At 36.8% G+C, this 15,806-nt stretch overlaps 1 protein-coding gene across 6 annotated transcripts in view; it reads left to right on the forward strand.

The window, feature by feature from the left end:
• USP40 (ubiquitin specific peptidase 40) overlaps positions 1-15,806 on the forward strand; it is a 93,682-nt gene that overhangs the window by 29,917 nt on the left and 47,959 nt on the right. For 4 of the 6 annotated variants that reach the window (XM_050752796.1, XM_050752799.1, XM_050752800.1 and 1 more), the window contains 8 exons: positions 1,343-1,643; positions 5,623-5,704; positions 7,569-7,740; positions 9,572-9,656; positions 10,577-10,647; positions 11,651-11,970; positions 13,971-14,094; positions 15,371-15,428. In XM_050752796.1, coding sequence (XP_050608753.1) covers positions 1,343-1,643; positions 5,623-5,704; positions 7,569-7,740; positions 9,572-9,656; positions 10,577-10,647; positions 11,651-11,970; positions 13,971-14,094; positions 15,371-15,428 — 1,213 coding nt within the window. Of the gene's footprint in view, positions 1-1,342; positions 1,644-5,622; positions 5,705-7,568; positions 7,741-8,049; positions 9,448-9,571; positions 9,657-9,677; positions 10,648-11,650; positions 11,971-13,970; positions 14,095-15,370; positions 15,429-15,806 lie in introns of those variants that run through there. The other 2 variants (XM_050752801.1, XM_050752802.1) reach the window with 2 other exon arrangements.

The following is a 15,806-nucleotide window of genomic DNA, read 5'->3' on the forward strand; positions in this document are numbered from 1 at the left end:
CAGATTCTGTCCCCTCAGCCCAGTAAGACTCTTGCCTTTTCTTGAAATCTGTTCCACCGTGCAGTGCTACAAACTGGGTAGTAGTAGGTGAGTGCAGAACTCACCTGGTTTGCTTCCCTTCTTTAAAGAATTATGTCTTCACTTTATGCCTACTTTGGGTTCCTTTCCCAACAGTCGTTTTCCTTGTTTTGCGTAGAGTTTATCATTTTTATTAGGAATATTAGTCTACGAAAATTTCTTTGTCATTACTGGGACAGACTGCATTGATGTTTGAGGCTTAAAAGAGTTAATTCTCAACTATCAAAGAAAAGCTTGGCTATATAGAAAGTTCATTACTTAAAAACCCAAAGAACCAAAAAAAATGAAAAGAAAGTTCATTACTCAAAGCTTTCAAGTTGTTGATACTTTTTTGTACCTTAAAACAAATTAGCTACAACGATATTTTACTCTCTGTTCTCATACACAGTGTTAACAGCGTTGTCTTTGGGTTATGCCCTACACTCTTCTGTTTGTTGATAAAATAATACTTTTGATTAGAGAGTTGACATTACCACAGATTACTTTCTTTCCAAGAGAAAAATGCACAAATCACCTTTCCAGGGTGATTGATGAAGTACCCACGTGTTAAATTTAACTCCCAAGTAATTTTCTATATAAGTAAATTAGGCTGAGAGAAAAGGAAGAGACGCAAGGCCAGACAGAGGTTAGAAAGTGAGAGGATAGAGGCATAGGGGATGGGGAGGTAGAGACAGGCAATGGAGAAAGATATTTTTTTCTTCCTAATCCTTTAGCAAGAACTTTGGGATTGTAACTTAACCCTTACTTTGCTTTGATTTTCTGAGCTTGTCTGCCAGCTTTTAGAACAGACAACATTCACTTTAGTTCGGGTTAAAAGATAATTTAGGTTGATAATTACTACCTTATCCCAACAGAGTCTGTCTGGGTTTTCAAATTATCTTTTATGGTGGTACACTGTGTGACTGCTTTTGTTTTGTGCCTTGTTTAGATTGCTTTTAAATATTTCAAAAGTGTTTGTTCTACCTAATCTGTTCCACTTAAATACTTTTTTAAACAGCACTAGTGAGGTATAATTAAAATGCTTTTTAGATTGTAGCATAGCGACTTCCTCCCTTCGTGTAACTATCAGACTATTTAACAGAGCACTGTGGTTTTATTAAATGTTTTATTATACCTAGATGGATTTTCCTCCCTAGCTGGCCAGGTCAAAAATAAAAATGAAGTTAAACGATCTAATCACAGAAAGGAAGAAAACATTTTTTAATCACTTCTAATTTTTGTTTGAATAATTAACTTCGCATTTTTTTTGTCTGTTTCTGTGTAGTTCTTACAGCTCCATTCTCAGATATTTCTACTCAGTTCAGATGAAAGTATAGTTCGTCTCTTGAAGAATGGTTCTCTCCAGGCTGAGTCTGATTTCCAAAGGAATGACCAGCAAATTTTCGAGACGCTTCTTCCAGAATCCCCAGGTTTAAACAGTAGCATCTCCTGTCCCCACTGGTTTGATATAAATGATTCTAAAGTCCAGCCAATCAGGGAAAAGGATATTGAACAGCAATTTCAGGGTAAAGAAAGTGCCTACATGTTGTTTTATCGGAAATCCCAGTTGCAGAGACCCCCTGAAGGTATGGAAAGAAAAATGTTCCTATTTGTTTCAGTTAATGGCTTTAGAAGATAAACATGGAATGCTATTTGAGTTTTTATTCTTTTAAAAAAAGGTTTACTCTTGGAACAACTTAAAATATTTTAAAGCTAACAAGAACTATATTATGCCAAATGAAATCTAACAATTTGTCATTTTATAAAGATTATATACTTCTCTTTAATTTTCTACCCTGTAATAATGTAAGATCATCATTACATTTTCAAAACTGGTTTTCCTTGGATAGCATAAAACCTTCTTGTGTTGGCAAACTTGAGTGCGATTGCCATGTGCTCAGACTTGGCTCTGTCATTCAGCCATATGTTGCCTTTGAATTTTAAGTGGCCTTGGTCTTATTTTTATATCTTCTTTATTTTCCTGATTCTTTTGTATCTTCTCCTTTATGTTTATTTATATCTTTTATTTCTATTATTTATCCTTTATTTATATATTTTCATATCTTCTCCTTTATTTTCCTGTTTCTCAATAAGACCTTTTGTGTGTTTATTCATTTATTTATTTTTAGAGATGCAACCTCACTCTGTCATCCAGGCTGGAGTGCAGTGGCATGATTGTTCACTGCAGCCTCTAATTCCTGGGCTCAAGTGATTCTCTTCCCTTAGTAGCTAGGCCTACAAGCTAGGCCTACAAGTAGCTAGGCCTATAAGCACATGCTGCCACACCTGGCTAATTTTCATTTTTTTAGAGACAGGGTCTTGCTGTGTTGCCCAGGTTGGTCTCGAACTCCTGGCCTCAAATGATGCTCACACCTCAGCCTCCCAAAGTGCTGGTGTCATTGGTAGAGGGTCATGACTGCAAGTTGTCCAGGTTCTTGGCATTTCGAACAAAGAATTGGACAAAACACACAGCAATGCAAAGAATGAAGCAACAAAAGAACAAAAGCAGGAATGTATTGAAAACGAAACTACACTCCACAGTGTGGGAGCAGCCTGAGCAGCGGCTCAAGGACCCAGATACAGAATCTTCTCGGGTCCAAATACCTCCTAGAAGTTTCCCATTAGCCACTTCATGCTCACCTCATGTAAATGAATTGGTAGCCCACAGTCAGTCTGATTGATTGCAGAAAGCAGCTAACCAAAGGCTGAAGTGCAGTTACAAAAGTCACTCTCATGTGCAAACATCTGATTGGTTGCTTTCTGGAACCAATCAGAGGCTAGGGTGAAGTTACAAAGTTATACTTCCATGCAAAGGAAGACATAGTCGGCTGTCAGTCTGATTGGTTGGGGGCAACACCCATTCAAAGGCTGGAGTGAAGTTGCAAAGTTGCAAACAAAGACCTTACGGGCAATCAGTCCTATTTGTTTCTGTCGTATTTGTTGCCAACTGCAAACATTCAGAGGCTGAAGTGGTTGCAAAGTTGCAAACAAAGACTCCACCCACAGTCTGATTTGTTGGGGTCACCCAATTTCCTATGTGTGCGCAGAAAAGGTCAAATGGAGTAGCCTCTGGTCCTTTTGTTACTTAGGCATGGAAAGTTAGGGTTTTCCTTTCAATTTATTTCTAGGAAGTCTGCGAAACAGCCTTAGGTTACCTGTCTCCAGACCCTATTCTCCTGCCTCACTAGGATTACAGGCATGAGGCCTAGTAAGATTTTTTGATCACTTCTCAAAGTCTGCTCAAAAGTTAAAAACTCTAATGAGAAAAGCTTTATAGATTGAGACATATCTATTATTAGAGATGAGAATATTGTTCTTAGAGAATGAGAATAGCCATCATTTTTATAAAGAATAAAAATAAAGCAGTTACTAATTTGCATGTGAATCAAAGGAAATTAACTTTCCAGATCGAAAACAGTTACATAACTATGCTGTTAATCAAAAAGGCTTTGTATTTTTCTGGGAGAAAAAAAAGATATGGAAATGGTTCTGGTAAAAATATTGTGTATCAGAATTCACAGTTATAGAAATATATATTATCAGAAAAAGAATATCTTCAAATGGAGTATTAGTCTTTTTCATAGAATTTAATTTTAGTGTGTACATAATTGGAATATGTACTCAATGACAGTTCTCTTGTTAGCTTAGGAATTGAACAAAGATCCAACCAAAATCTCGGTGTACTTTTTTGGGAATGAAGGGATAGAACTTTATGAAATGATTCTAAAATTCACCTGGAGAAATAAAGTAATAAAAACTGAAGAAGAGATGACTGAGGGAGAATTTGCTGTATCAGTAAAAACGTATTTATAAAGTTATAGCAATGAAGACAGTGTAGTGGCAATGCAAAAAGGTAGACAGATCATTGAAAAAGAGCAGTAAACCCAGGAGTTGGTCTAAGCATATTTGTGTAAGGTAGCTCTTCAGATATTTTGGGGAAGGAAGGGCGTGAATTACTCGATAAATACAACTGGGAAGTTGGTTATTTGCTAAGGAAATAATTAAGCCATTTTTCTTTGTTATACAAATCACTTAAATGAAATTATAGTTCCTTTAATATTTATGTTAAGGAATCGTAAAATGTGTAAAATATAAATATTTTATTTTAAAGTAAAGAAAACCTTTCTGAGCATAAAAGCAAAGAAAGAAAAAAACTAGGGAAAAGTGATATTATATAACCCTTAAACAGAATTAAAAGGCAAATGACAAGCTAATGGAAAACAGTAAAATATATGACAAATTAATTTCCCCTATCTGTAGAGTGCGCTTACATATATTTCATTGTGCTCAGTAGTAAATTGGGGAAAGAATATAAATAAGTAATTTATAAAAGAAAGATTCCTATGTTTCAAAAAATTTTCAATTTTACCTGTAATCAAAAAAGAAGAAGAAGAATGACAATGAGGTGAACATTAGTGAGATACCCCACCAAGTCAGATACTATTTCTGTGACTCTTGGGTCCCAGTAGTTGACATTTCCTCCAGAGATGGTAAGTATGGAATATGATCAGTTTGAGTATGTGTATTTAAAAGCCTAGAAAATGTCATACCGTTTAAACCAGTAATTCTACTTTCACAAGTTTGTCTTGAAGTAATCAGAGCTGTATATGAATATTGATGCTCAGAGATGTTTATTGTTCCTACTATTTTAAAAATAGTGATTAATTGGAAATCACCTTAATGTCTAACAGAAAAAGATTGGTTAGGTTAATTATGCTACTTATAGAATGGACTACTATGCAATCATTTATTTAAGACTTTGGAAAATACAGTGTATGAAATGAAAACAGATTTGTTGAATATGATCCCAATTTTTAAAATTGTGTGTGTGCCTGTGTGTGTGTGTGTGTATGTGTGTGTGTCTTGGGAGTGAAATTATAAGCAGCATCTATTTCTTTTACACTTAAAAAAAATTCCAGAATTTTTACAGTACTCAGTTATTGTATTTGTAATCAAGATGAAAATCTGAGGCCAGGCATGGTGGGTCACGCCTGTAATCTCAGCACATTGGGAGGCTGAGGCAGGCGGATCACTTGAGGCCAGGAGTTCAAAACCAGCCTGGGCAACATGGTGCAACCCTGTCTCTGCTAAAAATACAAAAATTAGCCAGGCATGGTGGCACGAGCCTGTAATCACAGCCACTCGGAGGCTGAGGCACGAGAATTGCTTGAACTTGGGAGGCAGAGGTTGCAGTGAGCTGAGATTACGCCACTGCACTCCAGCCTGGGTGACAAAGTGAGACTCTGTCTCAAAAAAGTAAAGAAAAGAAGAAGAAAAAAGAAAAAGATGAAAATCTGGGTGTTCTTTTTAAAAAGTATACTTAAAAGAGTTGAAAAAAATTGAATTCTTCTAGCTTATCTTAAAGAACGATTTACTTTTCATTTGTTCTAACTTTTTCATGTTTCAGATGGGAAAACTGAGATCCTGAGAAAATTCATATTCACACAGCAAACTAGTAGCAGCTTTCCTAGCTCCCAGGACAGTCCTTTCTAGTCTTCATGCTACCTCTTCCAGCAACCAGATTTCATTTAGCCAACACAAGTTAATGAAAAATTTTGTTCACAGCTCGAGCTAATCCAAGATATGGGGTTCCATGTCATTTACTGAATGAAATGGATGCAGCTAACATTGAACTACAAACCAAAAGGTAATTTTAAATTACTTTTAGAGTTTGACTAGTGTTTCTGGAGAATAAGATCTAATTTAGGCCTTAAGCATTCAATAATGAAAATTAACAAGAAAAAGAAATAGTCAACTAGTTAATGCAAGTGTCTCTTTGGCTGCTGAATTTTTATAGTGAGGGTAGCTTTAACTTTGAAATTATCCCTTATGTGTGAGAGTGAATTAAACAGTGACATATAAAATGGCCATTGCTAAGTAGGGATTGAAGCCTAAGACGAGTAGAGAAATCAGTGAGCACATAGCTGGGCTAAATGAGTTGTATCCCAGCCTGGCCAGATTATTTCCTTGGGTCCAAAGAGAGCCTGCCGTGAAAATCACCCCTCATGGGTAAGTAGTTGTAGCGAACTGGCATGTAGTGAGAGAGGATCAGAGGTGGGCAGATTTTCAAAAGGAGGGAAATATGGATTCTATAACCTATTGAATCTAATGCTGATCTTGGAGGAAAGCCTATAATGGATTCTTACTTTAAGAGATGGTTTGTGAGAACTTTATAATCTCAGCATTCTCTTTTGGGGCCTCACCTTTGACTCTGAAGAACTGCTTCTTTATTTGTGCTCTGTTAGAGTAAATCAGGTATTGGGTTAGGAAAATGGATGTTCCCATGATCTTCTTGTGGGCTCAAATGCCTAATTATATGACAGGGTGTATTTGACATTTTTATCATTGGCTTGGAGCTGGGGGAAAAAAGTACAGTGAATGACACTAGAGCAAAGAAACAACAAAAACCAAGATACCAAAAAGATTAAAACTTAACAGAGTGAAATATCTTAAGTCTAAAAAATAACCTGCATAAGTGGTCTGGACTAGCAGTTGTTATTATTAAAAAAAAAAAAAAAAAAGGGTTGTCGTCAGCCCGCACTAAGGTCTTTCATGTGGTTGTGCTCTCTGACCATGTTCACTGAAGTGTCCTGAAGTACCTGAGTTGTGCGATAAGCTTCGTTCCAGCTCCACATTGGCCAGACCCTACCTGTGTTTTGTGCTGGCTTCAAGTCAGCTGAGTGCATTCAGAGAAGAGCAGGCGACACCAGGCTGCTGCCAAGGACTTTTAGCCTGGATAACGTGGTCTCAGGAGGTTCATGCTACTGGCTTCAAATATTTCGTGGGACCAGTCGCAGTGCCTCACACCTGCAATTCCAGCACTTTAGGAGACCGAGGCAGGCGGATCACCTGAGGTCAGGAGTTCAAGAGGAGCCTGGTCAACATGGTGAAACCCCGTCTCTACAAAAAATACAAAAATTAGCCAGGCGTGGTGGCACACACATGTAATCCCAGCTACTCAGGAGACTGAGGCAGGAGAATTGCTTGAACCTAGAAGGTGGAGGTTGCAGTGAGCCAGGATGGCACCACTGCACTCCAGCCTGGGTGACACAGTGAGACTCTGTCTTTAAAAAAAAAAAAAAAAAAAAAAAAAAAAAGTCATGGGAGAGTGAGAGTGTGCAAAATCTAGTGGAAATAAGGATGATAGATGACATAGAAGTAAATCTGCTACTTAACACAATTATGTAAGCAGATCTCTAGCATTTTGTTCATAACTATAATATAATCTCAGAATTAGAAGATTTCAGGTGTCAGTCTTTGTTCAGAGAAATGGAGTTAACATTGCAGCCCACGTTAAAACAGTTTTCTCTTGGAATTCATGGCGACAGAACTGAATTTTTGCTGTTGACTGAAAAACTAAAGTGACTAATTGTGGCTCATAGAAGAAAAATTGTTACTTAGGTAGGATAGAGAACTTAATTGTATTGTAAGCCAGATATCTTTGGTTTGAGATAGAACACTGTGTCTGTTACAAAAACACGGTATTTATGTATTTTTGTGCCTCTTTAAAGGGCAGAATGTGATTCTGCAAACAATACTGTTGAATTGCATCTTCACCTGGGCCCTCAGTACCATTTCTTCAATGGGGCTCTGCACCCGGTAGTCTCTCAAACAGAAAGTGTGTGGGATTTGACCTTTGATAAAAGAAAAACTTTAGGAGATCTCCGGCAGTCAATATTTCAGGTAATACAGCCTTACTTCCTCTTAATTTAGACATCAAGGACCATCTCCAGCTAGACTGTCCATTTCATTCTGTTTAGGATACAACTTTATTTTTCAAAGCTGCTTAGAAAGACCTGACATCTGCCACTTCACAGAGGGATGACCCAGATCTTCTAAGTCTTTTAGGAGGCTTTTCTCCACAGCTCCTACCAGCAGCTTTTCAGGTGGACCATCAGGCTGGTACATTTTATTTGAGGGGAAGAAAGAGTATGAAGTTGTCTCTTTTTTAGAAAATAAATGAAAGCAAATTGCCTTTCAAAGAGAGCGAAAAGATAAAGATGAGCATGTTGTTTAAAACTGAGAACTACTGAACAAGTAAAAGCAACTAACTTTGTATCCTGTAGTGTAGAACAGTATTTATTAATAATACTCTTAAGTGAAGGAAAGTATCTATTAGTCTAGAGTGAAAACAGTGCTGTAGTCTCCAAGTCATTTTCAAGATATGTTTTAATGATGATAATAGTAACAGCAGTGTTCTTTATTTTACTTACACTGCTTTCATATAAATTATATGATTTGGTTCTTTAATCTCATGAAGATACATTAGCCCCATTTGAAGACGAGGCAGTGTGATTTAAAGAGACTCAATGTCTTGCCTATGGTCCTAAACCTAGTTGATGGAGCTGAGACTCCGTCCCTGGTCTCCTTACTCTTCATCTAGGGTTTTTTCCTCCTAATCACACTCCTGCTCCACACTACTTTCTGATCAAGGAAAAGGGAGATAGAAAATGTTAGCTTTTTGTGTTTTTTCCCAGAAATTAGTTTAATGAATTTTCTGAAAAATCCTATTACTCACCAAAACTATTAGCTTTCTTTCAATTTTCTTCTGCTAAGAAAAGCAAAGCAATTTCCCTTTTAACCTTAGTTGATTTGAAGTTATTTAAACACTAGATCAGTGTCAGGATTTCTAAAATTGTCTAATCTTTCTGAACTTTTTCATTAGAAATTTATTTCTGAGCCAATTCTAGCATTGTTGATACAGGTGGATGTGGGAATCTGAACCTGTCTAGGGGGATATTTTAAATGGAAAGGATCTTATTCACTTTGTAAGTGTGAGGTACACTCCAGTCTGTGCTTTTTGGTGTTTTAAATGTATATCCCTACTAACTATTCTCTTACAAGGAAGTTACTGACAAGAGGCTAGGAAACTTAGTTCACAGCAAACTAATTGCTTGTAAATAAGAAATTTCTTTTTAAGAAAATACCTTATGGTATTGTAGAGAATGACTAGATAGGAATGACTTTTATGGTGATATTATTTTGGTGATCTTGCCACGGTGCTGAGACTCTCAGATCTAGAAACGAAGCCCTGGTAATCTATTAAGTAAACTGGTAATGCACCTTTATAAATTTGCAATGGGAGACATTCCTTTCAAGCAACTAGAAGATGAGTATGTGCTAGAGTCAGGACTGCATTTCCCTCAACATTGCTAATTCCACAAATTAGTCTTGCTCTTTTGAGTAAAAATTCCTAGGCTGGCATGCTCATCAACTTGCTTTCTGAGAAAAGTGCTCTTCATATATATTAAGCAGAATTGTTTAGATGGTTGTTGTACCCTTCGTGTATGCCAGAATTCTTCACTCAGGAATGGAGGAGATTAGCCGTCTTGGGATTTGACTAATTTAACAAGCGATGCCTTCTTTTGAAGTTTGCGGTGTTGGCTGGGAGTGAGAGTATTCATTTGCTTGCTCTTTGTGTCATCTTCTTATGTAAGTTGGCACAGTAACCTGGAAAGGTGATATGTATGTGTCACTTTTCAATGTTCTCTTTTCTTTCATTAATCTTCTTCAGCTGTTAGAATTTTGGGAAGGAGACATGGTTCTTAGTGTTGCAAAGCTTGTACCAGCAGGACTTCACATTTACCAGACACTTGGCGGTAAGATAAATATGAAAACATAGCAACTCACTCTTATACATCTATATTTTTGTCCAGCTCATCTGTGATTTTCTGCTCCTTGTCAGTCCTTCCCCACCTACTACTTGCTTAACTAAGTAGATTATCTTCACACTGTAAGTTTTCCAAAAGAAATAATATATCCGAGTTTTAATGTGTACAGTTTATATAATGTGTGAAATTCTTCTAACATGGAAACATTTTATTTTTTCTCACATTAAGGCTACCCTACTAAAAATTTCTTGAAAAGCTTTAGAATTTTTTATATTGACACGTATTGTTGAGCAACATGGTTTCAAACCATCTGAATCATATTTATATGACTTGATTTTCTGCCCAACTCTCAGCTTCAGATTTTGTAGTAAAACAAGAAATACTTTGGGAGTTTGAAAGCGTTTACTTCCTTTAAATAGCAGCAAAACAATGAAAATTAACAGTAGTGGCAGTAACATCTAATTTGGACCAAAATCTGTAATAGGTGTTTTATGTTAATTATCTCACTTGATTCTCATAAAATTCTTTTATCCCCATTTCATAAATGAAAAAACTGAGCTGAGAGACTTGAAGCACACAAAGACATACAGCTTGTGTTATGGACGTATCAGTGGAGCTGGGACCATTCCATGCCTAAGCCTAACTCCTGTTTCCAATGTCATGTGCCTCAAGTACACTTGACCTTTGGATTATCTCTTTTGTCCTGCCACCATGCTCACAAAGCTTTTGTAACAACATTTTAAAGAAAAATTACGAAATGAGATGTCAATAGAATAAAAATAATTACTACTTTTTAAATTTTCCTTAGTGAAAATACTTTTTCAAACAAATATTTGTCTCAGCTCTTTCTTTAGCTCAGTCATTTCTGATGGTCGTGATGAATGGTCTCACTGGTAATCTCTTTCTAGGGGATGAACTGACACTGTGTGAAACTGAAATTGCTGATGGAGAAGATATCTTTGTGTGGAATGGGGTGGAGGTAAAAAAAATTGCTGAAGAAATATTTGTGATAATTTTGGATGTTTTAAAAGTCGTAATGGCTGGGCATGGTGGCTCATGCCTGTAATCCCAGTACTTTGGGAGGGCGAGGCAGGCAGATCACCTGAGGTCAGGAATTCAAGACCAGCCTGGCCAACGTGGTGAAACCCCATCTCTACTAAAAATACAAAAATTGGCCGGGCATGGTGGTGTATGCCTGTAGTCCCAGTGACTTGGGAGGCTGAGGCAGGAGAATCGCTTGAACCTGGAAAGTGGAGGTTGCAGTGAGCTGAGATTATACCACTGGACTCCAGCCTGGGTGACAGGGCAAGACTCCATCTCAAAAAAAAAGTCATTGTAATGAAATTTTATTCAGCCTATGTGAGGGCAATTAGATATTAGAAAACTACTGAAATGCTTGATAAATGTTAGACAATCAGTGCTAGTTGTACGTCAAGGAGACATTTCTTGAGCGCCTCCGTTATACCAGGTTGTGTGTCAGATGCTAGGTCAAAGGCCAGTCAGTTGATCTGTGTCCTTTTAGGCCCTCATTGTGTGAAGAACTGCACCATATGTGCTGGAGTAGGGGTCTGTGCATAGTGCGTGTGGGAATTTAGAAGAGTGAGGATCTATACTGAGTTGGGGAGTCGTTGGGGTGGTTTGGAGGTGGACAGTGAATTTTCTATCTCTAGAGGGTGGCCAGGAGCACTTCAGCCACTCTGTGAACTGACCTTGGCCAATCTGGCTTCATCACCACCCGTGATAACTCATAAATCTCTATCTCCAGTCTATCGTAGATTTCTTCTAAAAAAATAAAAGGTAGATAAGAAAGTTTCAAAAGACAGATCTGAAGTTGTTCCTTTGATGCTTAACAGACATTTGTGAAAATTTTATTTCACTTGGAAAAAATGAGGGTTGTTCTCTAAGAGTAATCTTTTACCATGTTATGTTGACAATGTTGGCAAGTATCAACTGTACTAATGGTTTCCTTGATATGATTGCAGGTTGGTGGAGTCCACATTCAAACTGGTATTGACTGCGAACCTCTGCTTTTAAATGTTCTTCATCTGGACACAAGCAGTGAAGGAGAAAAGTGTTGCCAGGTGATAGAATCTCCACATGTCTTTCCATCTAATGCAGAAGTGGGCACTGTCCTCACAGCCTTAGCAATCCCAGCAGGTGTCATCTTCATCAACAGTGCTGGATGCCCAGGTGGGGAGGGTTGGATGGCCATCTCCAAGGAAGACATGAGGAAGACGTTCAGGGAGCAAGGGCTCGGAAATGGAAGCTCAGTTTTAATTCAGGATTCTCATGATGATAACAGGTAACTCGCTAATAGGAGAAAAAGGATTTCTAAAAGTCATTTTAATTACAGTACCACCCAGCAGAACTCTAAAGCTTTATTTTAGTGACAAGGGTTGAATGTTTCTTTATTTCTAGACATTATGTTCTAAATATTGTATACACGAATGTTGTAGGTTATGTAACTTAGAGAAAAAAATGATGTTTTGTAAGGGACTTTTGGTAAATGTGGTGAGAAAATAATATAAGTATCCCTGATTTTCTAGACTATATAGAGTATCAATTAGTTGGCTATAATGCAAGTTATCAGGTGAATTCTGATTAGCGCTGGTTATAAAACCAAAGAAACATTCTCGCAGAGAAAGTTCCTGAAAATCTTCCTGAAGAAGGTATAAACATTATGGCTAAATTGTTTCTGGATATTTTGTTTCAGGAGACCCATAAGTTGACTCATGGTTTCCTTATAATCCCTTCTGTGACTCTTGAGAGCCCAGTTGCCCAAATAGAGCAGTTACCTGGCGAATTGCCCCCATGAATCCTGCGGTCCCATTTAAAGCTACATCTGTCTTTTTGTCATCCGTGTCTGTGATAGTACTTTGCTGTAGTCAATGTGTCATATACTGTAGCTGCAATATTTCCATATATTGAAGATTTCAAGTTCCCTGTTTTCTCAGTGCTACAAATTTACTTAGATTGCAGGACTTCTGCATCATTATTTATAGTGGCTTTGACGCAGAGCAGCAGAGCACTTATGGACCATTTATTTCATAGTACACTTACCACTGTTACTCTTTTGGACAGGGGTTTCTCAGACATTCTCCACCTTGTTTATAAGAACTGTATTTCCTTTATAAAAGGCAATATACATTTATTGGGACTGGGGAAATCCCTCTTCTCACCATGCACTGTTAATTACTGTTAGCATTTGGGTGCCTTTCTTTTTAAACCTAATAATGATTATTTTGTAGATGTATCTTGCTTTCCATCCCCTCTGCCCAACCTTGAGATTTGTAGACTCTTTATAAACTGCCTTGGATGGATACATAGTAATCTATGTAGTTTGCCTAGCTGTGCTCCTAGGCAAGTCAGTAGGATGTAATGGGACCTTGGGCAAGGTATTTCGTCTTTCTCTGCTCAGTCTTCTTGTCTGTAAAATGGGGATAATAACTAGTGCCAGCCTTATAGAGTTGAGAAGATTGAAAGAGTTAAGTGCTTACAAAGTACACACAGTAAGTGCTAAATGTTTTAGTTAATGCAGTCATTGTCATGATTATCATACAGTTTTTCACTATTTTAAGGTAGTCTTCACGGAACATCTTGTGCTTCACACTTTGTATTTGGGATTGCTAGCTTAAGGTGGGAGCTCAGAATGGAATAACTGCAATAAAGAGTAGAATTATGTTTCAGAGCTCTGATGCACATTCCCAAAGAGGACTTCTGCAAGCCCATTAGTGCTTCTTTGTGAATTGGAAAGAAGGCACCTCTTCAGGACCCTTTACTACTATCTGCAGGAAAATGTTAGAACAAGATACTCTACTGCCGACTGCTTTTATAAAACAAAACTCTCAAAAATTCAGTATACAATGTATATGCCATGTGTGACACTCCTTAGACGTGGCCCTTTTGTGCAGTGTCAGTCTACAGACTACACATGGCTGCCCTGTTGTTAAATGAAATCTAGATCAGGTAGGGTAGGCTCCTGGCCTAGGCGCTCTTTTAAAGCTCCCCTAGTGATTGCAGGGTGCAGGCAGAAGTGAGCAACTGATTGTTTACTTACGGAAGTTCTCTGTGGAAAAATGTGGCAACAAATTATGTGGGAAAATCAAAGAATATTTGGAGTCATGAATATAGACTTTGTAGACTACTGCCTAACATTACCCTGCAAAGATAGCCCACTTATCATAGAAACGACTCAGTAGAACTGGTCACCTCTAATTAGTCACGTTAAGTGACACATGCAGAGCTTTGGAAGTGATGCCTAAGGAAAGGTATTAATTTCTAATCTTTTCTATTTACCTACAGCTTGTTGACCAAGGAAGAGAAATGGGTCACTAGTATAAATGAGATTGACTGGCTCCATGTTAAAAATTTATGCCAGGTAGACTCTGAAGAGAAGCAGGTTAAAATATCAGCAACTGTTAACACAGTGAGTAGAATATAATTAAAGGTTGGCTGATAGATTTTCAGTTAACAGAATTGTATTTAGAAAACAATACCTTAATCTTTCAGAACAGTTGTGTCAAGAGACTTCAAATCTTAGGAAGTTAGCTTTTTATTTAACATTTGATTATTGCTTGTTTACCTATGTTAGTTGGCTCGTAGCATATTTCAAGAAAGTACGTGCCTTTTAAAGTTTCCTCCAAAGCCTAGAATTAGAATGTGGGAGTTACTTATTTAGTTAGTTCATGGAATTCTCTGGCTTCCTTGAAAATGCTATTTTCAAGGGTCTTTTCTGTATTTTTTTTTAAACCAAGTATACATGTGTTTTGGTTTTGTGTTGTGGACTTCTGTTTTTTAAATTTATCTTAAATGGTTTTACATTGTACTCTGTTTTTCTATAAAGCCAGGTATTCTTAAAAGGAACTCTTCTAGTTCTCCATTTGAAGACTAGTTTCCTTAAACATCATCTTAGGAAATACCTTTTTATATTTATGTAGTCTCAATTCATTATGGGTTTTTTTTCTATAACAAGTTGAAACTTACTAGAATGTTGTTTTCTTTTATATAAATATTATAATTTCTTAAAGTGTGTTAATATTTATGCACTAAGATGAATACACTAAAGTTGGGAAGATCTAGTACCTTGACCCTAAGTGAGAGACTTTGGTGAAGTCCTTTATGACTCATTCTGTTTCTTCTTTCCACAGTGTGGGGTACTGTGGGAGGATAGATTGTCTGACATCAGTTTTACTCCTAAATTTCCAAGATTTTATATCCTAGAGAAAATTCGGTTAAACCAAAAAAGGGAAAGAATCTAAAATAAAGTCATTTAAACAGCAATTTTAAATAGTGCTCTTGGGCTGATAGTATACATTTTTATTTATGCTTACTGGCCCACACTCATCATTCCTGACATAGAGAAATGTGATTGCCCTGAGTTTATTTTGTTTGCTTTCATGAGAAAAGTTAGTGGTTTGTCAGCTTATTGCCTTTCAGCTACAATTGTTTCTTTAGTTTTCTGTAGGTGTCCTTTCTGTTCCAATTAACATCAATTTGGTAAAAACTTAACTATGAAGATCTAAGTTTTTGCTTTTGATCTTATAAAAGAATTTCAGGGATGGAAAAATTTTAAGTAGGCAAAAACTACTAAATGTCAGGTAATTAATATCTCAAATAATTTGTTTATGCACACAGTGACAATCCTCATTTTCATCTCCTCCCGTTTTTTACAACTTAGTCATTATTTTATTTATCTATTTTAGATGGTGTTTGATATTCGAATTAAAGCCATAAAGGAATTAAAATTAATGAAGGAACTAGGTAATCATTTACATTTGCTTTTTGGTTCTTTAATTTTGGTCTTGAATTGAAGAAAATATAGGAGAATACAAAAAATAATTTAGGGAAAACTCATATACCTACCACCCAAAATGGACAAATGTTAACTTTTTGTCATATGTTTGTTTTTGTTTGAAACATTATAAATGAAGTTAAAGTCCCCTATGTTCTCCTCCTCAGACCTATTCTTTCTCTCCTTCCCCAAATACAATGAGTATATCTGATGTGGATATGTATCTAGACCATGTATTCATGTTGAACTATTCTGAATGTACATTCTGCAAACTCACTGTTCACTTACCATTAGGCTTTCTGTGACAACTTTATGAAGATATAATCTACATACCATAAAATTCACTC

This window comes from Macaca thibetana, chromosome 12, assembly GCF_024542745.1.
Source record: "Macaca thibetana thibetana isolate TM-01 chromosome 12, ASM2454274v1, whole genome shotgun sequence".
Lineage (NCBI taxonomy): Eukaryota > Metazoa > Chordata > Mammalia > Primates > Cercopithecidae > Macaca > Macaca thibetana.